The sequence below is a fragment of the Bos javanicus genome, chromosome 12 (genome assembly GCF_032452875.1).
Source record: "Bos javanicus breed banteng chromosome 12, ARS-OSU_banteng_1.0, whole genome shotgun sequence".
In the NCBI taxonomy this organism is placed as follows: Eukaryota; Metazoa; Chordata; class Mammalia; order Artiodactyla; family Bovidae; genus Bos; species Bos javanicus.
Genome location: NC_083879.1, coordinates 32,089,889 through 32,116,112, shown reverse-complemented (window position 1 = coordinate 32,116,112; position 26,224 = coordinate 32,089,889). Strand labels below are relative to the sequence as shown.

The 26,224-nt window shown below is 55.7% G+C and overlaps 2 protein-coding genes across 2 annotated transcripts; both read right to left on the bottom strand.

Moving 5' to 3' along the window:
* Positions 1 to 924: 924 nt before the first annotated feature.
* CDX2 (caudal type homeobox 2) lies at positions 925 to 8,550 on the bottom strand. Its single transcript, XM_061434892.1, has 3 exons — positions 7,819 to 8,550; positions 4,181 to 4,326; positions 925 to 3,251 (listed from the first exon to the last, which is right to left on the bottom strand). Exons 1-3 carry the CDS (start codon positions 8,357 to 8,359, stop codon positions 3,018 to 3,020), a joined length of 921 nt encoding a protein of 306 aa, XP_061290876.1. The 5' UTR covers positions 8,360 to 8,550; the 3' UTR covers positions 925 to 3,017.
* A 7,669-nt stretch (positions 8,551 to 16,219) lies between these two features.
* URAD (ureidoimidazoline (2-oxo-4-hydroxy-4-carboxy-5-) decarboxylase) lies at positions 16,220 to 25,562 on the bottom strand. The gene is made up of 2 exons (XM_061434891.1): positions 25,234 to 25,562; positions 16,220 to 16,932 (listed from the first exon to the last, which is right to left on the bottom strand). The coding sequence occupies exons 1-2, from the start codon at positions 25,406 to 25,408 to the stop codon at positions 16,595 to 16,597; spliced, it is 513 nt and encodes a 170-aa protein (XP_061290875.1). The 5' UTR covers positions 25,409 to 25,562; the 3' UTR covers positions 16,220 to 16,594.
* Positions 25,563 to 26,224: the final 662 nt, after the last annotated feature.

Genomic DNA, 26,224 nt, shown 5'->3' with positions numbered 1-26,224 from the left:
GGGGGAGTAGGGCACCCTGGGATCTTAGTTCCCCGATCAGGGACAGAACTCGCGCTTTTAACAGTGGAGGCGTGGAGTTTTAACTACCGGATCACCAAGGAAGTCCCCCCAAAAGACCTTTTTAGAAGAGTGGACAGCTCCCCTCCCCTAAATTTGCTTTTCTTAAACATGCACCAGATCCAAGAATTTTCTGCACCTGACCCCGTGTGCACTTAGCTTCCCTGGGCCCGTGGCCGCGGCGGGAAGGCTCTCCACGCGGGTCTGGGAGCAGCGGGTTAAGAGAAAGAGGTCTGGGGCTTGCACCCTTGGGTCTCAACTGCATCCCTTTCCTGCAGAGGCGGCTAGCAGTGTGGGCCGGACCTCGGCTCTTCCCAGGGCGCGCGCGCTCCCTGGCGGCGGGAGCGGGGACAGGGCGCCGAGGGGACCCAGGGGCTCGCCCCTGTGATCCTCTTGCACAGCGCCCGCGGCGCTCGGACCCGCGCCGCCCTCAGCTCACAAATGAACCCTGACGTCAGGACGCCGGCCTCCCCAGGCCTCTCCCGGCCGCACTGCCCCCTCGCGCCGCGTCCCCGCGTGGGTTCCCTGGGGGCTGGCTCTCGGGGCGGTGTCTCGGCGTAGCGGGGCGCGGCCCTCATTCCCGGCCTTGCAGGCGGCGGGGGCGGGGAGAACCGGCGGGCAACCCGCCTCCCCGAGTGGGGTCCCGGCGGGCCCTCCGGACGCGCGGGCGTCGGCGCTAGGGGCCCGCTCCCCGGGAAAAGGAGGCCGTGTGATCGCTCGCGGCGGGACCATGCCGACTTTTGGACCTCTAACCACTAAGCAAACAACCCTTGTGCTCGCGCTCCACTGTCCAAACAGGCTTTATTGACAGGCGTTTCACGGCAACGCATAGCAACCGCGCCGGGCCCCCGGGGACCACCGCCTGCCTGGCCGCCCCCGCCCCGGGCCTGGCACGCGGCCTCCCGCCCCCAGCCTCCGGGTCCCAGGCGCCGAGGGGAAGGCGCCTCCCGGAAGCGCCGCGGAATCGGGGCGATGCTGCAGGGGGCATTCCTGCCTCGCAACGCGGCCCGTCCAGCCCAGCCCTCGGGGCACCTCCTCCCTCGGTGGAGACGCCGATCCCGGCCCGGAGCGGCCGCGTGGGGGACACAGCCCCTTTTCCCGGGCCCCGCGGCCGCCGAGCGCGCCCGGCTCAGCGGCTTCCAGGACCAGAAACCTCAAGGGCAGGAGCCCCGTGCCCAGCCGAACCCTTTGCTGGGTTCCCAGTTCTTATCCGGGAGAGGGGAGAGACCGGGGAGGGAAGGCGGGGAAAAGGAAACAGCACGGAACAAGACAGGCCATTTACAGAACACGGTCGTGGGAACTTGGGCTTCCCAGGTGGCGCTAGTGATAAAGAACCCGCCTGCCGACGCAGGTTCGATCCCTGGACCAGGAAGATTCCCCTGGAAGAGGGGATGGCACCCCACTCCAGTCTTCTTGCCTGGAGAATCTCCATGGGCAGAGGAGCCTGGCGGGCTACAGTCCATGGGGGCAACTTAGTACGCACGTTCGCGGAAACTTTGCCTTGGGGAAATAGAATCGAGGATTTTCACTTGAATGCTGGGCACCCTGGGGAGAAGAGACTCACCGATGAAGGGACTGAAGGTGATGGCCTCCGTGTGGACTTGACGGGACGCAGTGAGGGGCTCTCTCGCGCCCACTGCCCACCGTTCCCCTAGCTGAGAAGCAGCTGGGCGTTCAGCTGCGTGTCCTGCCCACAGGCACCCCCAGGAGAACCACGCATTCCACAAGGCAAGGCTGGGCTTCGGCTTGGGGGCAGGGCAGGTCTCAGAAACCGCTCCCTCGGGCTTCTGGTGCTCTGGGGTAAAATGAGGTTGTCCAGATAACCTTCTCCACCCCCCACCCCCGCCCTGATTTTCCTAATTCTAGCTTGCAAGGAGAAAGGATATTTCATTTCTTTAAAAAATAATCACAATTTCAAACAAAACCTGATAGGCGATAAATACAGAATCTGAAATCTGGAAAGCTCCTTTATCTCTTTTCTTTTTAGAAAAAAAAAAATTCAACTGTGTTCAAATACCACCCCCCACCCCACCCCCACCCCCATTTCCCTTCACCATATCACTTCTCTCCCCATGGATCCAGAAGGCTTTTAAAATGCTGGCTTGGATGTTACACAGACCAACAACCCAAACAGCAGCAACAACAACAGAAACTCCCCCTTTTTCATCAGCCCCAAGATTGTGAAAATCACAGGAAGTCCAGGTTGGCTCTGGCATTTATAGCACTGACATACATTCAGCCCAGAGAGGCTCTGGTGACAGGCATTCTAAACAAGGCCCTGTCCAGGGCCACCCCCCGCTTGTCAGGCCTGGAGTCCAGCAACCACCCTCTCACACTACCATAGACCACGCGCATACGCCAGCCAAGCCTTTCCTGCACTGGGAAGGGAAGAGAAGAAAGACAAAGACCTGGGGGTTCTGCACGCTTCAGTGGGCCCAGGTCTCCATCTCAGCTGCCTCTGACTTCTGCAGCTTAAGTCTTGCCTGCCCTAGAGGTGAGAAGGGCCAGGGGGACCTTGGAGGGCAGTTAGTGGACCTAACCATCTTGGTTCCATCCCTGGCAGTCCCCTGAGCCCCTTTCCCGCCTTAGCTCCAACCAGAGACGTGTCCTGCAGATCTGGGAGGCCAAGAGCTGAGGAGCAGGGGGCTGAAAGGCTGGTCTGTTCCGCCAGTCCAGGCAGCGTGCCCGCCAGTACTAAAGGAAGCCCAGGTGTCTTTTCCCATCTCCTCACTTGGCAGAAAGAGTCAGAACGGAAAAAGTCGCAATCTACGAGAATGTCATCCTTGAGGCCCCCAACCACAGTCGTCTTTCCCCCAGGCCCCCGTTTGTTTCTGCTCGGAGGGCTAGGTCAGCTGGTAAACATTAGTGAGTGAGAGGGGAGGGGGTCTTTCCTGAGGGTTCTAGCAGAGTCCATGCTCCTCATGGCTCAGCCTGGAATTGCTACTGCAGGCCGCTGCGGGTCACTGGGTGACAGTAGGGTTTAACACCCCCCCAGCTGGCCCCAGAACCCCAGGCACTGAGCCTTGCAGGGAAGACACGGGGCTCAGGGGCTCTGGGACGCTTCTCAGCGGACCTGGCTGTGGCTGGGGAGGCTGTGGCCCAGAAGGCGGGGGCGGCTGTTGCTGCTGCTGTTGCAACTTCTTCTTGTTGATTTTCCTTTCCTTTGCTCTGCGGTTCTGAAACCAAATTTTAACCTGGAAATGAAAAAGGTGGAGAAAAACAGAAGGCGGTGAAGAAGACAGCGAAAGCATAAAGGGACAGTATTTGACACTAGATCCAATGCCTCCTTCTCCAGCCAAAGAGGTCCCCACTGCACCCGAAGGACAGCAGCCCATCACCCAGCTTTTTGGACAGCCCATATAACAGCCCAGTGCTGGAGCTTCTCCCAAGCTCCATGCAGTCTCAAGAGGGAAGTGCCTCTCTCTCCCTCTTTGTTCCTCAGGTTTCTTTCCAGAGCAACCTTTATCTACAACTTTACTGGAAAAGTTCAGAGTCTCAGAACTAAGGAAGACAGAAACTGCCAGGTCCTTTCTACACCAAGCAAGGAGGCTAGGGCTAGATGTACTTCAAAATGACAACCTTTGGCCTCTCAAAGCTAAACGGAAATGAAATAGTCCTTGCCTTGGGGCTGAGAATGAGTTTTAATGAGGGGTTTCCTGACTGTGAATTTGACAATCTAGAGCATTCAGGAGCTAAGCCTCACCCCTCCATAGTTTTTCTGGACAGAGGCTGGTATCCTACATTAATTTTTCCCCCAATAAAGAACTGGGTACAAAGAGAATAAGTCTTTATTGACCCAAATCGGATTCTGCATTAAACTACACTCAGTTTGTGTGTGTGTGTGTGTGTGTGTGTGTGTGTGCGTGTGTGTGTGCGTGCGTGTGTGTGTGTGTTTTACCTCCCAGGTCCCCCGAAATAGAAAAAAAAAAATCACAATATACATATGTTTTTTAAAAAGACAAGTAGACATGGAAGAAGCCTTTTTAAAAAAGCATCTAGAAGGAAAAGTCTCTCGATTCTCTTGCTTAATCTGCCCACAGAACTGGGTGGATCCTGGGGCCTGCCTTCTAACCCTCCCCACTGGAGCCTCCCAGTTGGTGACGGGGCCCTGGAGGGTTCCCACCTGCCTCTCTGAGAGCCCCAGCGTGGCGGCCAGTTCGGCTTTCCTCCGGATGGTGATATAACGACTGTAGTGAAACTCCTTCTCCAGCTCCAGACGCTGGTGGTCCGTGTACACGACCCGGTATTTGTCTTTCGTCCTGGTTTTCACTGTGGAGGAAGGCAAAGTTAGCCCCGAGAACTGCCGGGCAGCCCATCAGTCATGGGTAATGACAAACCTCCCTAACCCAGGAACCATTTCTCTTCCTCCATCGCCCTGGGGGGCCGCGGTTTGGCTGGTTCCTGCTGAGTCTGACAAGACCCCCTCCAGAGGGTGTGCGGGGGTGCTATTCAGGACAACTAACCTAGTCTTGGAATTAAGTGGTTTTTGAAAATTAAAGAGAAACTAAAAATTCATACAGGTAGCAAAGAGTCTGACACGACTGAGCGACTGAACTGAAAAATACATACAGGTGATAGCAGAACCCCATCTGGGGTTTTGTAAAGCAAATACAGCACCTGAGCTGATGAGGCCCAAAAGGAAAACAGTCCTGGGAATATTCAGATTTCCAGGCCCATCAGAGGTTCAAAAAAAAAAAGCTCACAGTAAAAACAGCTGGGATTGTGGGTATGTGGGTGGGGGGAGGATTCCCTTTCTGTTTGTTTTATTAGAAGTGGAAAGGGGGTGCAGCAGCTGACAGCTGTCCCCTCAGGTCACTAGAAACCGCACACGCCCCCCTACCCGGGCTCACCAGCGTATCCGGTGGAATTCTAAGCAGGGGTCTAGCAGGCCGATAATTCCTCTCGCTGGGGACGCTCTATACCTGGGCGAAACTGGGTTGGCACACTTTTCTTTTTAATCCTCCATTTATTTCTGCTGCAAACCCTGCCAGAGCTATCCTAACCAGTGATCTACTGCTCATTGGATTGAGTCAACATATTAAACCTTGCATTGATTGTTTTACTGAAGGGCCTTGACAAATAGTGCGACTGGAGTCAGAGCAGGCCGGAGCCCCGCGTCTCCACCGAGTCTGTCCCGGGTCGACCCTCGGCAGAATTCCCCAACTCAAGAGCTGTTCTCGCTCGGCCCCAGGTCGGGGTCTTCTCCCCAAAAGAACAGGTTCAATCGCCCGGTGCCCCGGGGCTGCAGAAAGATCTAAAGGGTCTGGGGAGTTGCTCGGAGGTGTTTAATGCCCCGCAGGCCGACTTTGTTCAGGTAAAACCCTTTGCAAACCACAACAAAAGCGCCCTGGGAAGATACAGGCCGGATCAGAGGGAGCTCCCCGGAGCCGCTGAAAGGAGAACACAGCCTCAAACAATGCAGGACAAGGCGATCTTATCAAAGAAAAGCCCTTTCAATGCCTTAATAACAACCGCGTTCTGTTTGAATTACCACTACTGAGCAAATGGCGGGCCGGCCTTCATCCCCCTCCCCGCCAGGCGCATTAACATCAACACGGCGGCGGGCGCATTTGAATGCGCGCGGTGGCCCCGACCCTGCGCCCGCCGGGAAAGGAAAGGCAGCTGACACGTCCTGGGAACCTGCGCTACCGCCCCCAGCCCGCCCGCGGTGGTGGCCCCTGTGTACAGAGGGGCAAACTGAGGATCAGACTAGATCACCACGCAGATGGTGTACGGGGGCCAGGTGGGAGCCACAAAGGACACCTCCCCGGGCCGGAGAGCCGGGCGCAGGGGAGTTCTCCGAGCCGGACTCTCCAGGAGCGGGACTCGCCTTGGGGCCTTCGGGAGCGGCTCTGACTGGGGGCTGTCCTTTCAGTATCCGGAGAGGCCGGGGCAGCGCGACCAGGCCCCAGTGTGCTCTGCAGCTCGCGCCCCGAGGACCTTGGAGATGCCCCGCACCCCCTGGGAACCAAGGAGGGGGCTGCAGTAGGGGAGAGATGAGAGGGACTTGTCAGAATTCATTATTGACTGCGAAAGTCACCACCCTCTTTCCGGGCCCTAAAAGAGACAATGGCAGGGATGGGAAGGTGTATATCAAAGCGGACTGGGTCTGGTCCCACCCGCCCCCCCTTCCCCACTCGCCCCTTGACGGATGAGGCTCCGCAGAGGAGTCGGGCTCCGGCCGGCGGGCCGCCCCACATTAACATCACAAGGGCGCCCGGCGCCGACTGCGGCCTTGCCACCTTGGCGCAGGACTTCACAGCGGCCTCTCCTCCGCTGACCCCGCGGCCCAGGCTCCGGTGGCACGCCTCCCTCTCCCCCCCGCCCGAGCCTGCTCAGCGCGCATTCTCCTGGGACGCACCAAGGATCCCGGCCCGGCCCCGCGGGCCGGCGCCCCAGGCAGGCTCAGGATAGCCAAGGGCCTTCATCGGGCGCGCTCTCTGTCCAGGCGAGCGCGCCTCCTCTCGGGGGAAGGGACCCAGCTGACCCTCCAGGTCGGCCCCGAGGCCTCCTCCCCGGACCGCCGCAGTTCCCCCCGGTGATGGGTCCCGGTTTGTGCGCAGTGACGCAAAAAACCGATCCCGGGAGACAGCCCCCAACGGCTACTCTGATTTATGCGGCTGTAATCGGCTATAAAACCCCTGCAAAGTGGCCATAACCTGCATGCGAGCCGGGCTGGGCCTGAAAGGAGGGAAGAGGAAAAAGCGGAAGTGCAGAGGGCTGGGAAAGACTTCACGGAGGGAAAGCGGAGCCAGCAGGACTCTCCCACCACACCTACTGGAGCTCCTTCCCCACTGGACACACTCAGACGCCAGACGGGGCAGACCCGGAGCCCAAGAGCCTGCTCAGTCCCGCCAACCCGGGATCTCTGCAGAGACATCTCTGGGGCAAGCTCGTTAAACGAATATGCGCGCACACACGCACACACACTCACGCGCGCGCACACACACACACACTCACACGCGCACACATACCAGACCCTGGGGAGGAAGGTTCCGGAGAAACGATCTCCGTCTAGAGCAGCGGCGGAGCGCGCACGACCCCTGCCTCCCCTTCTCCCTCTGCAGACACGAGGGGACTCCCGGGGCGTCCAGTCCCAGCCCTCCGGCTTTTGATTGAAATGACCCCTGCGCAGATCAAAGGTCTGAAGACCCGGGTGCTCCCCCAACCCCCGCGCCGCACCTCTTCCCCACTTCGTTCCCGGGACCAACACTTTCTTTCAGCTTCGGCAGCTTCGCCCAGTTTCCCCAGCGCGGCAGCTCCGATCCTTACCTTTGGCTCCAATGGCTAAACCTGGTCCCTCGCGCGACCGCGCCGCCCTCCCGGACCCCCGTCCCTTGCTCTTCCTGAGTGGCCGGGACAGGGAAGGACGGTGTGCCCCTAGAGCCCGGCCCTGGGGAGCTGCAGGGTAGCCGCGCACCGAGGGAGGACGGGCGGCAGCAAGCCGGGCGGACGCGATCACTGCGCTGCAGCCGCGCTGCGCCACGTTCCCGGGAGTCTCCCGAGGGTCTGAGGACCCGACCTTACGAAGGAAGGGCGGTGGGAAGGAGGGAGCCTCCCCTTTGCCTTACACTGAACGCGGCTCCTGAGACCAGGACCTCCACTCCCGACCCCGCTATCCCCTACTCAGGGTCCAGAGCAGCAACCCCCAGGGGGGGAGGGTCCAGAGCCCCCTAGACGCGGTCGCCCCGCCCCGCCCCCCTTGCGCGGAGTCCCCGGACGCGCGGGGACCGCGCCTTCCCCCGGCGCCCGCCAGCTCACCTTGGCTGCCCAGCGCCGGCTGCGCGGGCTTCCGCATCCACTCGCACAGGTTCCGCCGCTGGCCGCTGGGCGACAGCTGCTCGGCGGCGGCGGTGGCGACCGGCCCGGGGGGGCCGGGGTTGAGCGTCTGCAGCAAGCCGGAGGCGCAGGAGGGCGCGGCGGCCGGGTGGTGCGGATGGTGGTGAGGGTGATGGTGCGGGTGGTAATCGGCTGGCCCGCTGTAGCCCATGGCGGCGGCCGGGGAGCCCCCGTTGAGGCCGTGCGCTACGGCGTTGGCGGCGGCCGCCGCGCCCCCCGGCGTGTAGCCGTTCCAGTCCTCGCGGAGCGGGGCGCCGTAGGCGGCAGGCCAGGACGGCCCCGGGGACTGCGCGCTGTCCAGGTTGGCGGCGGCGGCGGCCGCGGCCGCCACATGATATCCGCCGTAGTCCGGGTACTGCGGGGGGCTGACGAAGTTCTGCGGGGCCAGGTTGAGGCTGCCGGAGTGGCGCACGGAGCTGGGATACATGCTCACGTCCTTGTCCAGGAGGTAGCTCACGTACATGGTGGCGAGGGCCCGACGGCGAACCTCACCATGCTGCCCAGGGACGGACGCTGGAGGTTGCCGGGGGGCGCCGCGCTGGCGAAGGGGGCGAGGGGGCGCCGGAACGGCGGGTGGCTGCGCTCCGGCCCGCGAAGCTCCGCCGGCTCCTCGCGGCGCTTCTGCCTCTGAGGCGGTCCCTGCCTCGGGCCTGCCTCCTCCCTCCCTCCCTCCCTCCCGCTCTCTCTTCCTTCTTTCCTCCCACCTCCTTTCCACTAGGCTGCAGAGGCGGGGAAGACCCGCCACCGGCTGGCGTGCGGAGCCCCAGGCCGGCGGCCTTACGTGATTAACGAGTGTTTACAAGACTCTATTAGTAATGACACAGACACCAATGGCTGGAGACGTCGAGGCGCAGCGCGCACCCGGCGCACAACCCCTAGAAACACGATTTGCATTTTAAAAGATTAGGGAGGAGGGGGGGAGCTCTCGAGAGGGCTGCGACCCATCACAGCTAAATATTCAAACCTTTATTGTTAAGAGCTTCCTCCTTCCAACCTTGGTGCACTTTAACCTCCAATCACAGGTTCAAAGAATGAAATCAAGAGACTTGCAAAAGGGGGTGGAGGGGTGGGGAGAGCTATCTTGGTGGGAATCGGGGTTTAGGAACCGAGGAGTTGTGTTTTTGCATTTGCAGGGAAGGGAGGGGGTGTCTAGAAGAAGCTCCTTCCATCCCAAAGAGAAAAAGGGAAGCCATTGCTTTGATGACAGAGTTTCTGGCCAGCCTGGGAGGTGACGGGTGGAGCCCGGAGAAATAAGCCTGTTCCTTTCCCCTCTGTGCCCCTGGCCAGGCTGACTGTGCCCCTCAAACAACTGTCACCGCTGATCATTTGTTTTCTTCCCTAGGGAAACAGCTGGCCCTCCACAAGAGATAAATTAAGACCCTAGTTGAAAGTCATATCTCCGAGTTCATCTCACATTTGGGACTCAAATTAAAGCTATTAATTTTTTTGAAAAAGCATTTACACTCCAAATTCAGAAATCTTGACTGCAAACCAAGAAGAAAGTGGTAGTAGTCAGGCTGCTGGGAGGGCGGTAACGGAGGGGAGCAGGAGGGTTCGCTAGAGTTCTGGTGTTTCTTGAGCTGGGTCCTGGTGTGTTTGTTGCCTGTGAAAACTAAGCAAATTACACTTATATGTTTATATACTTAAATACGTGGTTTAAAATCAGGAAAAGGGACTCCAGGATTTCTGCTAATGTCTACCTAGGTATATATATGCCATACAACATACCAATGGCTTAAAACCATTCTCATTTGCAAAGTAAAACATTTCTCCAGAGAAAATAGTTTTTCATCTCCAGGGGATGGGAAGAGACCCCCGAGCCATCACTGATGATTGTTTCTGAAAAGCCCCAAGTGGGGAAGGGTCTTGGATTTGGAAGCACTGTGTCTCGGGCTGGAAGTGGCGGCCCTGGGGACCTGTACTGCATGGCCTGGCTTGGGACCCGCCAGGACAAGTCGGAGGACAGGAGCTCAGGGCGACCAGATTCGCTCGGGCAGGTGCCCATCTCAATTCAGCGACCGCGGGGAGTGGGGCCTGCGGCTGCCAGTCTACCTCTGTCTGCTCCGAGTCCAGACGGCGCTGCCAGCCTGGGATCTGAGGATCGGCCCGGGCAGTGGGCTGCGCAGGCGGACTGGGTGGCTTTGAGCGCTCCGGGAACCAGCGGGGCGCAGTGGCTCTCCTGCAGATCCACCCTTGTCGGTTCTCGCCGCCGAGCAGTCTCTGGTGTTTGTCACTTCCTCGTGTGATCTCTGGAGCTCCATCCAGTGTCCTTTATCTCCTAGATCTTCACATCTCCCCAGATCGGGAATAGAGCGGGTCTTGTCATCTTCTCCACTTTACAGAGGACAGCCGGCTGGCCGCAGAGTTCCGAGAGGCCAGGCCCCAGCAGGATCAGGGCTTCGGATCTCCTCCTTGCTGGTCCCTCCTGTCCTCTGTGTTTCCTAAGGAAAGAGGTTACAATGGAGGAGGGCGGGTGGTAACAAACTGGGCAATCAACTGGTGAAGGCTGTGGCAGATCATCCTTGTGGATCTCCCCGGGCCTGGCCCGGATAACTGAGTGTCATGGGACCTCTTGAGAAATAAAATAGGAAACAAATTACAAAGCCTGTTACAGAATCCAAGTCACTGAGTTGGGAGGGGGATCACGGGGTTGGGGGGGTGGGAAGTCTGTGGACCTGGATGAGGCCGGGATGTGGGAGGTTAAGTGGTGGGAGCATTGCAGACGTTTGATCTAGCAAACATCTTCCTCCTCTTCCTGGGAGACACAATCCTTCTTTCCGCCTCCACCTCCCCCCACCCCCGCCCCGCCACCCCCGCAGCCCCCTCCCAAGCCTCCAGCTCTGGAAGCTGAGGCCCAGGCTTGCGCCCAAGTCTTCGGAATGTGGGCATTCTTTGGGACAATCGCTTTATTGGGGACAGCCAGCCCCCTCCACCCTGCGGTGGCCGCTTCCTGCGTTTTTATGGCCGCCGGCCGCTGGCTAATTGTCCCGGTTTTCCAGCTGTGTCTCCGCTCTGCCCTGGAGAAAGGGCCCTGGCCTGCCTGCCCAAATGCTTTGGGAGCGGCCTGGGTTGATCTGGCCCCAGGGGTCACACCAGATCTCAGAGAGGCCCATGCTCACTTGGCGTGTGGGGTGTGACGCCTGGAGAGAGGACACTGGCTGGTGTCCTTCATGAAGAAATGGGCCCTCATGGCAGTAGCATTGTCCCTCCATGGTTCTGGGCCCTGGGCTGGGGGTGAGGAGAAAGGAGGCAATAATGATGTCCTTGGACAAGCTCCTTGGAGTAGAAATATCCCCTCATGTCTGGGTTGCTCCCTCAGCCAAGAGGGGGCCCATCTGGGTTCCTGCAGGGGCAGGCTGTTGGGAGCAATCAGGGAGGGGTGCAAGGTGGCTGATGGGAAGAGAGCCTGGTGTCTTTTCATCACCATGGCTTAGCCTCTGAGAGCCCTTTGTCGGGTTCCTGACCCCTGGAAACCTGCTCTGGGTGGGGGAGGGGAGGCAGCTCCTCCGGGCCTCTGGGTGCAGGTGTGTGGCCCTGGGGGAGTGCAGGTGCCACGTGGGACAGGCCTCCAGCAGAGACCAAGGTGCCTGGTGCATTTCTTAGAGCCTCTTGGCTTGAGCTGAGAATCACCCTCAATGGTTGTCCCCAGCCTTCACTCTTCAAGGCTCTAGCCCAGCCTACCAGTACCTGGGTCTCCAAGTCATAGGGAAGTTTGGGGCTGGGGTGGGGCTGGGCCTGAGGCTGTGACCCCATGGAGCTTGAGTAGGCTGCTTAGGGCAGGACAGGGTGGGAAGAAAGAAACCAGGTAAATAAAAGGGTCCAGAAGACTCCGGGGCAGGCTCCACTTAGGTTATCAAAGGGACGTCTCTTTGTTACTGACAGCGTCAGGGCCACTCCACATTCCTCCGAGAGGGTCCGGGCTTCCAGAATCCTGGCTGCTGGCAAGGGCAGGGGCACTGAGCCGGGTGGGGAGCAGGAGGCACCGGAAGGGGCGGGCCATTCTTCCAGGGAGATGAGACACTCCTTGAATCCACAGATCATTGACAGGGCTGCCTCTCTGCTCAAAGGTCCCCAGTGTTTGCTCCAGCCTGGGGGGGAACTCTGCTTTCCCCCGTATTTGTGGCTCCTGGAACTGGGGCACCTGTGACCCTTGACACCTAGGTAGGGCAGGCTGTCTGTTCCACCTTAGCAAGCGAACCTACTTTCTGAAACCCTTTCAGATCAAGGAAATGATCCAAAGAGCGCTGCCCTTGCAAACTCCCTCTCTTGCCCTGCACAGGAAGCTTTCAACCTGCACTGACCTGAATTCCCAGGAGAAATAAGGAAGAGCAACAAGGAAGAGAGTGTTGTCTGATAAAACCATTCAGCTTGGCAGTCTACACTGCTGTGGGAAAAACTACTCGGTCGCTGTGTAGTTTGGAGTTGGAGAGTTTTGGGGCCAACAACGGCACGAAGTCAGCAATCCCCTCACATAAAGGAAGCCTCTATAAGGGGTGGTTTGACCCCCCAAGAAATCCTGCCCTGCAGCTCTGCTAACATCTCTGGGAGGGAGTTCAGTCACAGTGTCCTCTCTGTAGGGTCTCCCCAGAGTCCGCCGCCTGCTCAGTTCCATCAGGCCACAAAGGAGCACAACGTGTTCATCCTGAACAGCAGGGAGGGGCTGCAGCTGCCCACAGCTGCCCGGCTTCATTCACAGACTCGTCCCCACCCAAGGGAGTCAAGAATGTTCCCCCCAAGCAAACTGAGTCTCTGGTCCTGCCTACCTGCGGGAGAGTTTCTGAAATTGTGGGAGGTCATCGGTGGGCTAGATGTTTAACACTCAGAGTGCAGGAGAGTGGATAAAACAGTGAGCTTTCTCATCCAGGGCAAGAAATAATTTTTTTCCCCCCTCCGCTCAAGGAGAGCTAGGAAAATAAAAAGCCTCAGATGAAGGGCTGATATTTGGGTGCAGAAATCTGGTTTTGCCCACTGGCTGCAAATTATGGGAATAAATGGTGGTTGCCCATTTTCTTCCCCCCACCCTCCCAACCCACCCTGCTAGAATCAGTTTGTGGATGTTGTACGACTTGGTCTAATTCTGTGTGATGCGTGAGCACAGAGCAAGAATTGAAAGCCTGAGAGGGAGCACTCACTGTGGAGAATACCCAGCCCCCAGGCCAGCAACACTTAAATGCTATCACATGGCTTTGGCGCGGAGTTACCGCTTGTTCCCTTACCGATGTCTCATGCCTAAAGTGATGACCTTTGTTTGTCATATGAAAATATGTTCCCGGGAAGCCCTACACAGCAGGCTGTACGTGGCAGAGAGAAGGGGCTCAGGTAAGGGTGCAGCTCTCCTTGGGTTACCGGGCCCATTGGAAGCTACTCTCTCAAGAGGAAAGTCGAAAGTGAAGTCGCTCAGTTGTGTCCGACTCTTTGCGACCCCATGGACTGTAGCCTACTAGGCTCCTCTGTCCATGGGATTTTTCAGGCAAGAATACTGGAGTGGACTGCCATTTCCTTCTCCAGGAGATCTTCCCAACCTAGGGATTGAACCTGGGTCTCCCGCATTGTAGGCAGACGCTTTACCGTCTGAGCCACCAGGGAACTTTGGTGCGGGGTTGTGGGGGTGGGGGTGGGACAAAGGAGTTCATGTCTGTAGCCTTTGCATTTTACAAAGGAGCACTCTGAGGCCCAGAGAGGTTGGGTGACATTCCCAAGGTCACACAGCTAGCTGTTCCGGTCACTAACATTAAATGAGCTATATACAGGTGCATTCTTTGTAACCAGGAGCACTCTGTGCAAATGTTAATAATTACTAAGGCTTCGGGTGCCACCCTGGAAACCGCCTCCCCAACCCCAAACTGACTGGCGTCATGCGGGAGGGGGGAAGCCAAACTCCCCATCCCCACCCCACGCACCAAATAGTTTGAAAACAATCAGGTTGAGCTGTTGTGACAATTCTGCTTTCCAAGTCCTATTTATTATATTTCTCCCTTTCAGGGGCACCTGCTAATTGCAGTGTATAAGTTTTTTGAATTGAACTCCATCCAGATGTTTCTTCAGTTGCCAACAAAAGTATCCATCTATCCCACAGTAAATTACTTTCTGTAAAAGAGCTCATCTTTATTTTTTGAAAGGGAACCCACATCCTGTGGCTGACCCCTGGAAATGTGTCAAATTCAAAATGAGTAAAGGGAATGCAAAGAAATCAGCTTGTCTTTCTCACCGTCCTCTACTTCCCCAGCAGTGTCCCTGCACCTTTTTTGGACACACGGCCCCAGAGGGTCGTACTTGTATGGGTGGCGGGAAAAGGCCACCCATTCAGTTTCCCATCACATAGGTGAGTGGGACCTGGGCTCGGCAGTTCCCAGCGGGAGCATTCTCCTGGGGCTTGCGGCAACGCTTGCCGGTTGGTCTTGAACATTTCAAGGGGGAGTGACAGTGGGTGAAGCAGCACCATCTCGGAAGGCAGTGTGTGTGGAGGGGTTGAAGAGTTACTGAAACTGAAATCAGCTCTTTGCTCTCCGACTTTTCTTAGAGTTGCCGTCGTGCTTTTTTTTTTTTTTTTTTAATGAATTAGTTAAGTACGGGTATTAACTATTCACCCCGGAAACTGCACCACCACTTCTGCACCCTCTTCCCCGACATCTCCCGGCCACCCAGCGGTCCTGGCTGGTGGCTTTGCTGAGGCCCGAGTCCGAGTCCGCATGCCTCCGCTGTCCGTTTGGTTCGTTTCCCGCATCCTGCGCACTGGGAACACAGAAACCAGAAAGCATGCCCAAGCCCAGGATACCACTATCTGAGCCAAGATGTGGCAGAAGAAAACTGCCCTGCCAGACCTTGGCAGCCTCTGGAGAGCCGCCCGCAGGACGGAGGTGGATGTGGGGTGTCCAGGGTCTTCCCTGTGCCCCCGCAACCCGTCCTCTGCCAGCGCTTGGGGCTTAGGTAGAGACTCTCCCCTTTCTCCCCCAGCTCCTTTGAAGGGGCGGGTTCAGCACGTTCCCCCACCCCGTATGCCCTCCTGAAGAAACAAACAATTTTGCAAACAAGCTTTAAGCCCTCAAAATGTTAACAGTGTAATAGTAGACACCAGATGGTGCCTGAGCCCAGCAAAATGCAGCTCCTCACCTCTAAAAATAGGGCTTTGGATCCGGCCCTGGGGATTCCCACTTGTCCTAGCCTGAGCATATTTATATGGGGGTCCCTCTAAGAGGTGGGCTCACCCTAGGGTTGGGCAGGGTCCCTTCAATATAGTTTATTATTTTCAGTCTCAGGCCCAGCCCTTGGTCCTTGTATCCAGGGCCAGAAAATCTTCTTTGTCAAACAGCAGGTTTCTTGCTTGTGTCAGGAAAGCCCCCAGGTTACCCCCGCAAGAGGGAGGCAGGCGTCTATCCCCAGGCCCAGGGGCCCCACCTTTGCACCCAGGTCCTTTGTAATAGACACCTGGTGTTCCCCCATCCAGAGAAGGCTCTGGGGACTCCCCTGGCCCTGCTGCCAGCCCATGGCAGGGGAGATCCTGGTCAACAGCGACGGTGGGGCCTCAGCTCACCTCCTGGCTTCCCCACCTACTGCTGTCCCCAGCCTCCGGCCTTCACCCTCACCACTAGCAGGCAACACCTGTAAGTTGGCAAAGGGGAGCAGGGTTCCTGGATTAAAATTCCCGTGCTACCATGGTGGCTTCTCTCCGTGGAATTTAGCCCCCAACCAAAGGTGCTGCTGTCCTGCTTTTTATGGAAAGATTTTATTGCTCCTGTTGCCCTGCAGACCCCGGCTGGTCACTAACGGAGGTTCGTGTCTTCAGAAGGGCCAGTTCTGCCTTCATGTCTTACTCCCTCTGCGGTGAGGAGAATGGCATGGCTTGTTTCTCCTCTGCCAACAGAAGCCTAAGGAGCGCTTGTTGGGGTTTGTTGGACCTTCTGGTGGGTGTGACTGGGAGAGAGAGAAAGGTGGTGGGCTCCTGCTGTGTGAGCAGACACACTAGACACCAGTTCTCTGGGGCTCTGGAACCCCGGGTCCGGCCTCTTCTGGCCAGAACCGATTTTCCTCCGTTCCCCGCTTTATCAGTTCTATAGGGCCCCGGACCTTCAGGGCCATCCAGCTTGGAGAAGCCCCACTCCTAGCCTTTTCTGCCGGCCCCCACCGGGTGCCTCCGCAACGCCGGCCCCCGTGGGGGCGCTCTCCCGCCCTCCATCCCCGCAGGCCGCTTTGTCAGTCCCAGCTCAAGCTCCGCGGTGTTTGTCCAAGTTTCAGAGAGACTCCTTCCACTCTCATGGAAGTGTCGGCGCAGCAACTAAGGTGGGAGAAGAAGAAGAAGGAAAAAAAAAAAAAACAGACAAACCACTGGAGAATAAGATTCCTTTTTTGTCCGTTTTGTTTTGCGGCTGGGGGTATAGCAGGAGAGGGTGCGGGGCCAAAACGAGCTGGATAAGCGCTTTGGAATCCGCATAGGCAGGTGGTGTCAACGGGCCGCAACGGGAGTGAAGAATTGGAGCAGTGAGCTGGATACATCGGTGGCAAAGCCCGAAACTATCAACAGATATTTTGGCAAAGGGTGCGCGTGTGGGGACGGGGACAGAAGGGCTCGTTATTCGTGCGACTGTCTCGATTCGCCCCGGCCTCCGTGCGCGGGGGTGGACTTCGTTCCAAGCGCATCGCGCGCGCCCGCGGCCCTGGTGCGTCCCGACGTGCGTCCTGGGGTCCTCTGCTGGCGCGGCCGCTACGGCTGCTCCCCGAGCAGGTCGGCGAGACGCAGGTGGCAGATCTTCTTCACCTCGCCCAAGGCGGTGCGCAGCTCCTGCGCCGGCGGGCAGCGCAGCCGGCGCGCCAGCTCGCGGGGCGCCGCCGCTGGGTCGCTGAGGCGCACGGCGAGCACGAAGGGGAAGCCGAAGCGCGTGCGGTACTGCGCGGTGAGCTCGGTGAACCGGAGCCGCTCGGCCGCGCCCAGGTTCTGCAGGCCCGCGGCGCTCTGCTCCCGCTGCGACTCGGCGGTGAGCCGACCCCACGGCAGCTGGCGGCCCGCCAGCTCCGGGTGGCAGCGCAGGACGCCTTCCTGGCCTGCGGAGAAGCACAGACATACGGCGGTGGGAGGGTGTTATCGCGCCCCGAAGGGCTTCGGAGAAAAGCAGGGTCCCGGAACGTGATGAGGGGCACCTCGGGGCGCCCAGTGCACCCGCCCCCTCCAGCTAGTCCTGAACCCTGCGCCCCTCCAACCCCGCTTCACTCGGCCTCGGCCGGGGCCCCGGGGGCGGGGCGGGAAGTGACAAGTCTGTCCTTTGAGACCTTGGGGCCAGCAGAGCGGCGGGGAGCGGCCGCGGAGGCTCGGAATTTACGACTTGCTCGGGAGGGAGCGGGGACGCGATAAGGGAACCCGAGCGTTTCGTATCTTTTCAAAGTCCTTTGCTCTCAGGGGGGCTTTGATGTCGGAGAGGGCCGGACACAAGGGCCTGAAGACTTCCTGCAAAAGCCACGGAATGGGTTTCGCTCTGGAAAGGAGACTGGCGGGGAGGATCCACAGGGATAACATCCTTGGAGCTTGGCAAATAAATGCCCAGGGTTTTGTGACCCTAAGTGTGAGCTCTGAGCTTCTGGAAATCAGGCGTGCAAAGAGCTTTGCAGATGATTAACTGCTAAGAAACCCATTTCCAGCCGAATCCTACGGCCCTTTGAACGAAAGTGGCTTCCTCCTTTTAGGAAAACAGCACCACTCACCACCCACCGTGACTGAGGCTCGTTTCCCTTCTCCCACGGTAGATCTCAAAACAATTCTTGGAGAACAACCTTTCCTGGGAAGGCAGCTTCTCCTCATCTCCGAACACTGGCCTGAAATTGGCCACCCGTGGTGTGAGTCCTGCGATTTCAAGTCCTAATCCAGGGGGGTTTTCCTGAGCCCTAGCCAATCATTTTACTTAGTTCTCTAAAGGGAGATTTAGAATCCGTGGGGCTGGGCAAGACTTCAGATATGCTAAACAGGGAACCCGATGCGAACAATGGGGCTGATGACACCTAGCTTGCTGAGGAGTGGCAAGGATTGGAGACAATTCACTTACCCACACAGCACCTGATGCTAGCAGTTTTTCAATAAATAGCCATATTACCTGCCCTAGTAAACTCAGTGTAATTGGGCTGCCCTGCGGCTGGAAGCTTCTGTCCCTGGGGCTGAGGACAGGTGCGGGGCTCCTCTGGAAAGGAGGGGATCACTGATTGACTCTTCCTTTAATTAGGGTATAAACTCTCCCTGCTTAAATCTTATAGTTTCTGCCCAATTAAAGGATGACTGGGATTGTTGGCTTGTGGACCTGTGTCCTGAGAAGTGGGAGAACTGGGGTGGGGGGAACTTCTGCACTGAAGAGAGGCTTCATCAGAGGCTCAGAAAGGAGTAGCTGACCTGCCCAAGGTCACTGAGCCAGGAAGCTGCTTGCGTGGGGCTCCTGGACTCCAAACCACTGGTTTTGGAGCACTGACTGCCCCTTCAAGATTAAAGGTAGTTTAAAATGAAACTCAGGTCACCAGTAATCCCATTTTGGCAATACCCCCCATTTTAGAATACCTCTCCTGGGCCTTGCAAAACTGGGGGGCTTGGTCCCCGTGTCCAGCGCAGCCGGGTGATGCGAAAAACGTAGGTGATAAAGTCCCTACCTGGGCGCCCCCAGCCCTGGGCTGGAAGGCGGCTGTGCTGTGGAGGCTGCCCAAGCCTGAGGCTGGGCGCCCCCTGAATCCGCTCCATACCCACCTAGTCTGGACCCCCCCAAATGGGCGTGGGCGGCGGGGGTCTGGGAGGCTCACTGGCCCTGACCGCCTGCCCTGCACCCCATCCTTGTTTATTCAGATTTTCAAAGGGGTGAGGAGGTAAGGGGGCTGGGACCCCGCCTTCTCACTGAACTCAGCGTCTCCCCACCCCACCCTCCCCCCATTTCTTACTCTGCAGAGGCCTGGCTCCAGTGCAGGGAAGGAGGTTTTTGCTAGGAGGACCTGGCCGGGGGTTGGGTTTGTCCCCCGGTGGCCCCAAGCAGAACCCTGGTCCTGTGGGTGGCCGCCCGCATCCCAGACCTGCTTCTTCTTTCTGGCCCTGACACCTGGCTTCTCACTCCGTTGGGCTCTTCCCTCTCTTGAAAACATCACCTGGGGTTAATGTTTGCCCAGGACTGAGCGTGTTTTCCTCTGGTGGCAGGAGACAAGGGGGATGAGAGAAGCGCAGAGCAAAGAGAAGAAAAGAGATCAGAAAAGAGGATTTACACACACACACACACAGAGCAGTCAAATGTAGGTAAAGGAAGATGGTGCAGGGAGGCAGGGGAGGCAGGTAGGGAATGGTAGCTCTGGAGAAATAGAACCTGAGCCCGTTGACCCAAGGACTCCATCTTTATTGCCCCAAACCACTGATACGCCCCTTCCAATCCTTCCTGCCGGACAGCTCTCTGCCCCTTCCAGTGCTGCATCCCCAGTGGCCTTAAGCCCCAGTAGGAGGTTGGAGACCACGCCTGGGTACTCCCCACCTCCCCACCTCAGCCCTGCAGTCCCCCTGCCTGGACTGTCCAAACCTGGCTGGGTGTCTCACTTCAGGCCTTTCAGTACTGTCTGTCCTTCAGTCGCTCCTAAAATCTGAGACAGCACCGCCTCTGCCATTGGCATGGCACGGTCTGGAGATGCAGGTGTGGACAGACACTGTTTGCTGCGACCACAGACCAAGAATCTCTGCCCCTTGAAGAGTTCCTGGCACGGAGCCGACAGTCCTCATTTTATTAGCAGACAGTGGTGGCCGCTGAAGAGCAGGGGGTCGGCCTGGAAGCCCATCAATGTCCTCCAGTGTCCCCACACTGTCCCAGCTGGTGTACCCTCCCTCCTGTCCGGTGCATGGCCTGGGCCAACCTCTCTCTCCACTTGTGTTCTGGGAGCCAGCGCCTCCTTCCATGTCAAAGGCTACAATTTCAACCATCAATCCACACCCCCACCCCACCCCCCCTCCCCCCCCCCGCCCCCCGGCCTGCCCACCATCACTGCCACTTCATCAACACACAAACCGGCCCTAGAAGCACTCAACCCCTAAACAAAAGGAGCGCCCTCTCTTGATTGCCTGTGGTCCTCTAGTTTCTCCCTGCCTCTCTGCTCCTCCTCACAGCACAGCTGTTCCAGGGGATTGTCTCCTCGGCATCCCCACTTCCTCTCCCCACCTCCCAGTCTCACCCCATCACACTTCCAGCCCCACCGGCCTGCCAGGCTGCACTCCTCGGGTCACAGGCGACAGACAGCTTGCTCAAGCCAATGGCTAGTGCTCTGGCCTCTTCTCTCTCAGCCTCTTGGCAGCATGTCATGTGGTTGGCCCTCTCTCCTTGGAAGATTCCCATCATCACTTATTCTCATCACTGGTCCAGATCAGCGACACAAGTGCTCCCGGACTCAGTCCTCACACCTTCTCCCTTCTGATTCACATGGATGCCCTAAGTGTTCTCATCTAGCCCCCTAGCTTCAAATGCCATGGATTATTTCATGACACCTGGGTCTAGTCTAGTCCTCGGCTTTCCCCTGAGTTCCTTTGTTATGAGCCACCTGAACACTCAATATTGTCCCCTGGATGGTTATTTGGCATCTCAGCCTTGCCAAGCTCCCATTCTCCATCCTGTCTTCTCAGTGCTGAACTCTTCCTCGTTGCAGAAAACAGACCACCACCCACTCAGTTGCTCATATAAAAAATACAGGTGTTATCCTTCATTTCGGGCTTCCCAGGTGACTCGGTGGTAAAGAATCTGCCTGCCAATGCTGGAGCCACAGGAGACGCAAGTTTGATCCCTGGGTTGGAAAGATCCCCTGGAGAAGGAAATAGCAACCTCTCCAGTCTTCTTGGCTGGAGAATCCCATGGACAGAGGAGCCCGGCGGGCTACAGTCCGTCTGGTCACAGAGTCAGACACAACTTAAACAACACAACAATCCTTCATTTCTCTTTGTTTCTGACCTGCCTTCCTGCCACAAATCTATCAAAAACACCTATTGGTTCTAACTCTAAAATTCTTCCTGAAAATCCAGCCACATCTCTTCATCTCTCCTGCTGCAACCCTAGTCCACCTGACCATCACCTCTCGATTTTACTGCTACTGCAGGCCCTCCTATGGACGGAAGAGCCTGGTAGGCTGCAGTCCATGGGGTCGCTAAGAGTCGGACACGACTGAGCGACTTCACTTACATTTTTCACTCTCATGCATTGGAGAAGGAAATGACAACCCACTCCAGTGTTCTTGCCTGGAGAATCCCAGGGACGGGGGAGCCTGGTGGGTTGCCGTCTCTGGAGTCGCACAGAGTCGGACACGACTGAAGCGACTTAGCAGCAGCAGGCCCTCCACCTGACCCCTTTCCTCACATCTCTCCACTCTCCACCATTCTCCAACTGCCTTGGTCTTTCTTGTCACTTCTTAAGAAAGACCTCTTTTATTACATATGTTCTATCCTAATACAAATGTTCTCCTAGTTTCTAGAATTGAAATGATCCTTTTTATGTATGTTAATCCTGCATCTCTTCACTGAAATGTCAGCTCATTGAAGGCAGGGACTTGTCTTGTTCATGGCTCTATCTCCAGGGCCGGGGACAATTCCCCAGGGAAGAGTAGGCACTTAGCAAGTGTTTATTGACTGACACTCTGGGGAGAAAGTGCTGTATATTTGACTGAATGAACACATCTTAATAGCCTCATATAAATACCTTATAGCCTGCATTGAAGGAAGTTATCAGTATCCAAGTCTTTGATGCTTTCAACAACTATCTTCTGAAATAAATATTAAGTAATGAATCATGGCATTATTGCTATTCTGAAATACCACAGAAAGATGCATGATTAACTGTTATGACATTTTTATTGCTCTTTGATGTTTAATACAAATCACTATTGAATTTGTTCATTATTGGCCGTGTGTGTGTGGGGGGGGGGGGTGGGTGTGGGTGTGTGTGTTCGCGCGCATGTGAACCTTCTTCCCTTTATTGTTGTCATTCCTCTGGCTTGGGAATCAGGAACTGATTGGCTTGAAAAGGTATTTTGCCAATTAGTTTTGGAGCTAAATATTAGTCCTATACTGCCACCTACTGGTCAGTAATCACCATAGTGTCTCCGAAATGAATAGTCAATCTTGGCTTACTCTTGAAACAGAATTTTCCGTTTTCTTTAAATGGTAGAATGTTTTCTTAGACCATCTAAAACAAATCTTTGACCAGATAGATCATCATAACCTGAACATCTCTATAAGGTCCCTTTTAGTTTTAGGATTCAAAGATTCTGTTACACCCAATTTGTTGTTTACTATCTAAGGAGTAAGTCGTCCCCAATGGCTCAGTGGAAAGAATCTGCCTGCAATGCAGGAAGAAATGGGTTCAGTCTCTGGGTCAGGAAGATCCCCTGGAGCAGGGAATGGCAACCCACTCTAGTATTCTTGCCTGGGGAATTTCACGGACAGAGGAGCTTGGGGGGCTATAGTCTATGGGGTTGTGAGCAAACATCCAAGAAGAAAAGCTAGACTTTTACTTGATTATTTTAAAAACTAATTTAAAATAAATTAGTAGGGGAGGGGACTTCCCTGGCAGTCAATGGTGGGGACTTCACTTTCCAATGCATGGGGTGTGGGTTTGATCCCTGGTTGGGGAGCTAGGATCCCGTATGCCTCTTGGCCAAAAAGCCAGAACACAAACAACAGAGGCAATATAGTAACAAATTCAATAAAGACTTTTAAAATGGTCCACATTAAAAAAAAAAAAAAAACTTAAAAAAATAAAACCCAGCAATTCCCTGGTGGGATTCCCTGATGGGATTTTCACTGCTGCTGCCCGGGGTTCAATCCCTGATCTGGGAATTGAGATCCTGCAAGTCAAGAAATGTAGCCAAGAAAAAAAAAAAAGATAAAAATAATAATAATAAAAATAAAACCCCAAATATCTGGTACATCAAGCATTAACATTATTGAATAAATCAGTGAATGAATAGATGAAGTCCCTAGAAACTGTTTCTAGATTTTGCCTTTGAATTTCCAGAAAATTCTTCAAAAGCTGTTGGGTTGATTATCAGGGTTTGTCTCAGTTTTCTTATCTGTAAAATGGGGATACTAATGATAATCCTTATTTTATAGGATTATTATGAGGATTAAGGGAGTTAGTAAATGCCAAGTGTTGGGAAAGGTGCTTAAAAGACAGCAATAGTAAGGGGAAAATGCATTTTAGGGGTTGTCATCATTATTTCCACCACTAACTCTGCTTGCTTAATGCCATGAAGATGATTAGATAGGAGGAAAGTGATTAGAGAGGGCTGCACTCCCAGCTGCCCCAGGCAAGTGTGGCCACCAGCACAGGGCTGAAAAGCAAGCTCTACCAGCAGAGAGGTCCCTCAAAGAACTGCCTGGAGTGCAGAAGCAAGCAAACGCCCAGGTGGCTCCAACTCCCTCCAGAGGTTTTGTCCCAGTGACCGCTTGGAAAGTCACCCCAGTTAAAGTGTGTGGGGAAGGGTAATGCCAGGCTCCACCATCTTTCAACATCCCCTTAGGAACGATTTCATTCATTCCCTTGGCAAACTTCGATCATGTTCCAGTGTTCTGTCCACGGGGTGGGATGGGATTCTCACACTGGCCCAGATACGGTGGGTCCCTCGTGTTTGCAGCCAGCTGGCCTGTGGCAGGGGGTTGAGGGGTGGGGGTGGGGGTAGGGGGGCTGCAGGATCAGCTTTGGACAGGCAGTGCGTGAGGGTCAACAGGGCCCCTACATTCCTACTTGCGGCAGGTGTGGGATCTAGTTCCCTGACCAGGGATCAAACCCAAGCCCATCCCCTACACTGGGAGCTCGGAGTCTTCACCAATGGACCACAGGGAAGTCAGGGCCTCCACATTCCTGTCAGCTTGGTTTAATCCCCCATCCTCCTCTCTTCCTGAATGTACCTAAAATGAAATAAAGGAGCCCCTTGTTTGGGAGGCTCCCTCTGACCTCTGGAAACCTCGCTGGGGCCGGGTGTCAGAGCCCTGGGCTCACAGGCCAGGACTTGTGCAGAAGAGCACCGCACCTACAGCCCAGCTACCTGTGGTAGCCCCTCTGTGAAGACAGCCTGTCCCCTCGAGGTCCCTCAGCCAGTCCAGGCTTCTCCAGGGACCTTGAGGACAGCCCGGGAGGCAGCCTCAGCCGCTGACCTTTGGCCTGTGAACCCCTGGGAGGCCGTGTGTCCTTCTGACTCACCTGGGATTGGCCTGGCCCCAAACTTCCCTCCTCTCCCCACCCTACACCCCCAAGGGCCTCCTTTTCTCTCTCCACCCAAAGGAAATTGGCATTTTCTACCTCTTTCTCCAGAGGGATTTCTTGAGACTTCTGTCTTTCCCCCTCCACCTCACACCCATAGGGAGCCGCTGACCTGAGGGACTCTACTTCCCTTAGCCGCCTAGTCCAAACCGGCCCTTTCTGGTAAAACATCAGCCATTCTCTCTTTCCCCCCAGGCTCCTCAGATAGTCCGATAGGGAGCAGTCTCCTCTCCAGCATACGGGACATTCCCAAAGCCAACGCAGGGCTGGGGTGGGGTGTGGGGGCGGGCACTAGCGTGACCTTTGGTCCCTGAGCAGCTTTGAGGCCAGAGGAGGTGGTTGCCTCCTCTTTCCTGGTAACCCCAGAGCTTTAATATTTAACAGCCAGTTTACCTGAGCCAAGGAACCTTCTTTTACTCTACTGTCTGCTTAACACTGCAAGGACTTGACTCTCTTTTGCAGAAGTCTGAAGAAACTCACCAAGCCTTACAGCAAAAATAAGTAAATGTGTATACCAGGGATAAACAACTAGGCTCAAATATCTCAAAACAGTTTGATAACAAAGAAGAAGTAGACTCACAGATGAGAAAACTAGAGGTTACCAGTGGGGGGTGGGGTGGGCGGGAGGGGCATTATGGATGGGGGAGGGGAGGTGGAGACGATTGGGTCTAAGATCCGCTCTGGAATATATCATACAAGACGGAGAATACAGCCAATATTTTGTAATAACTAAATGGAAAGTAACCTTTAAAAATTGTGTTTAAAAATAAAAACAGCCACAAGACCTCCCCTCCCCCCATTTTAAAAGAAATCTTTTTTGGCCACACTATGGCTTTTGGGACATGAGTTTGAGTAAGCTCCATGAGTTGGTGATGAACAGGGAAGCCTGGTATGCTGCAGTCCATGGGGTCTCAAAGAGTCAGACATGACTGAGTGAACTGAACTGATGGCTTGTGGGATCTTAGCTCCCCAATCAGGGTTCAAACCCAGGCTCTTGGCAGTGAAACCTGAGTCTTAACCACTGGACCATCAGGGAATTGCCTCCCCTATCTTTTTGATAAGCACATCTGAAATCCCTCTGTCAGCGTCCAACCCAAAACCTTACCTGACAGTGGAAGACCATCAATAAAGGCAAAAAAGTGCTTCTCTAAATCTCCCAAGCCAGAGAACGGGCGCTTGGACCAAACCGCGGCTGCGATCAGAGGACACCTCTCGATGACATTTCCGAACACATCCACAAATTCTCCAAAGTCCATGGAGTTGACCTTCTCAATGTCCATGGCTTGTGCTCCAGTGGCGGTGGCAAGACTGGGCTCCCCTCTGGGTGAATGACTGACACGTCTCTGCTCGTCGAGTTATATTTGCTGAATGCACAGGCTTGGTTTGTTTTGTTTTTTTGCAACACCAGCTTGGCATGTTTTAAATGCCTCTGGGAAAAGCAGAGATCCAGAGTTCTTGTGCAATCAACCAACACGGGCTTAAGGTCTAATCCAGGGAGCAGAGATCTTGCAGAGGGGGAAACGTGTCCAGCCAAACTCTTCCCACCATCCAAGCAGGCAGAGACCATATTCAGCCTCAGCATTCAAGCCAGTTAGCCTTCTGGTGCCATTAACATTTTAGCCTGCCTGCTTACTGTATTTGTTTCATGACTGAAGGACTGACAGCAAAGAAGTCAAGGAACTTTGCTTTTCAAAGAGGGTAAGTCTGGTGCCAGAAGTACCATAATTACAGGCCATGTCTTCGAATACGGAGGAAGATAAATATGTATAGGCACACCCATACACACACATGCACACGCAGGGCTTCCCTGATAGCTCAGTTGGTACAGAATCAACCTACAATGATACAGGAGATCGCCTGCAATGTAAGAGACCCAGGTTCAATCCTTGGGTTGGGAAGCTCCCCTGGATATGGAAATGGCAACCCACTCCGGTATTCTTGCCTGGTGAATCCCATGGACAGAGGAGCCTGACAGGCTATGGTCCATGGGGTCGCAAAGAGTCAAAGGTGACTTAGTGACTAAACAACAATCATATGCGTGTGTGTGTGTGTGTGTGTGATGGGGTGGTTAAGTTGTGTTCACCTCTTTGCGACCC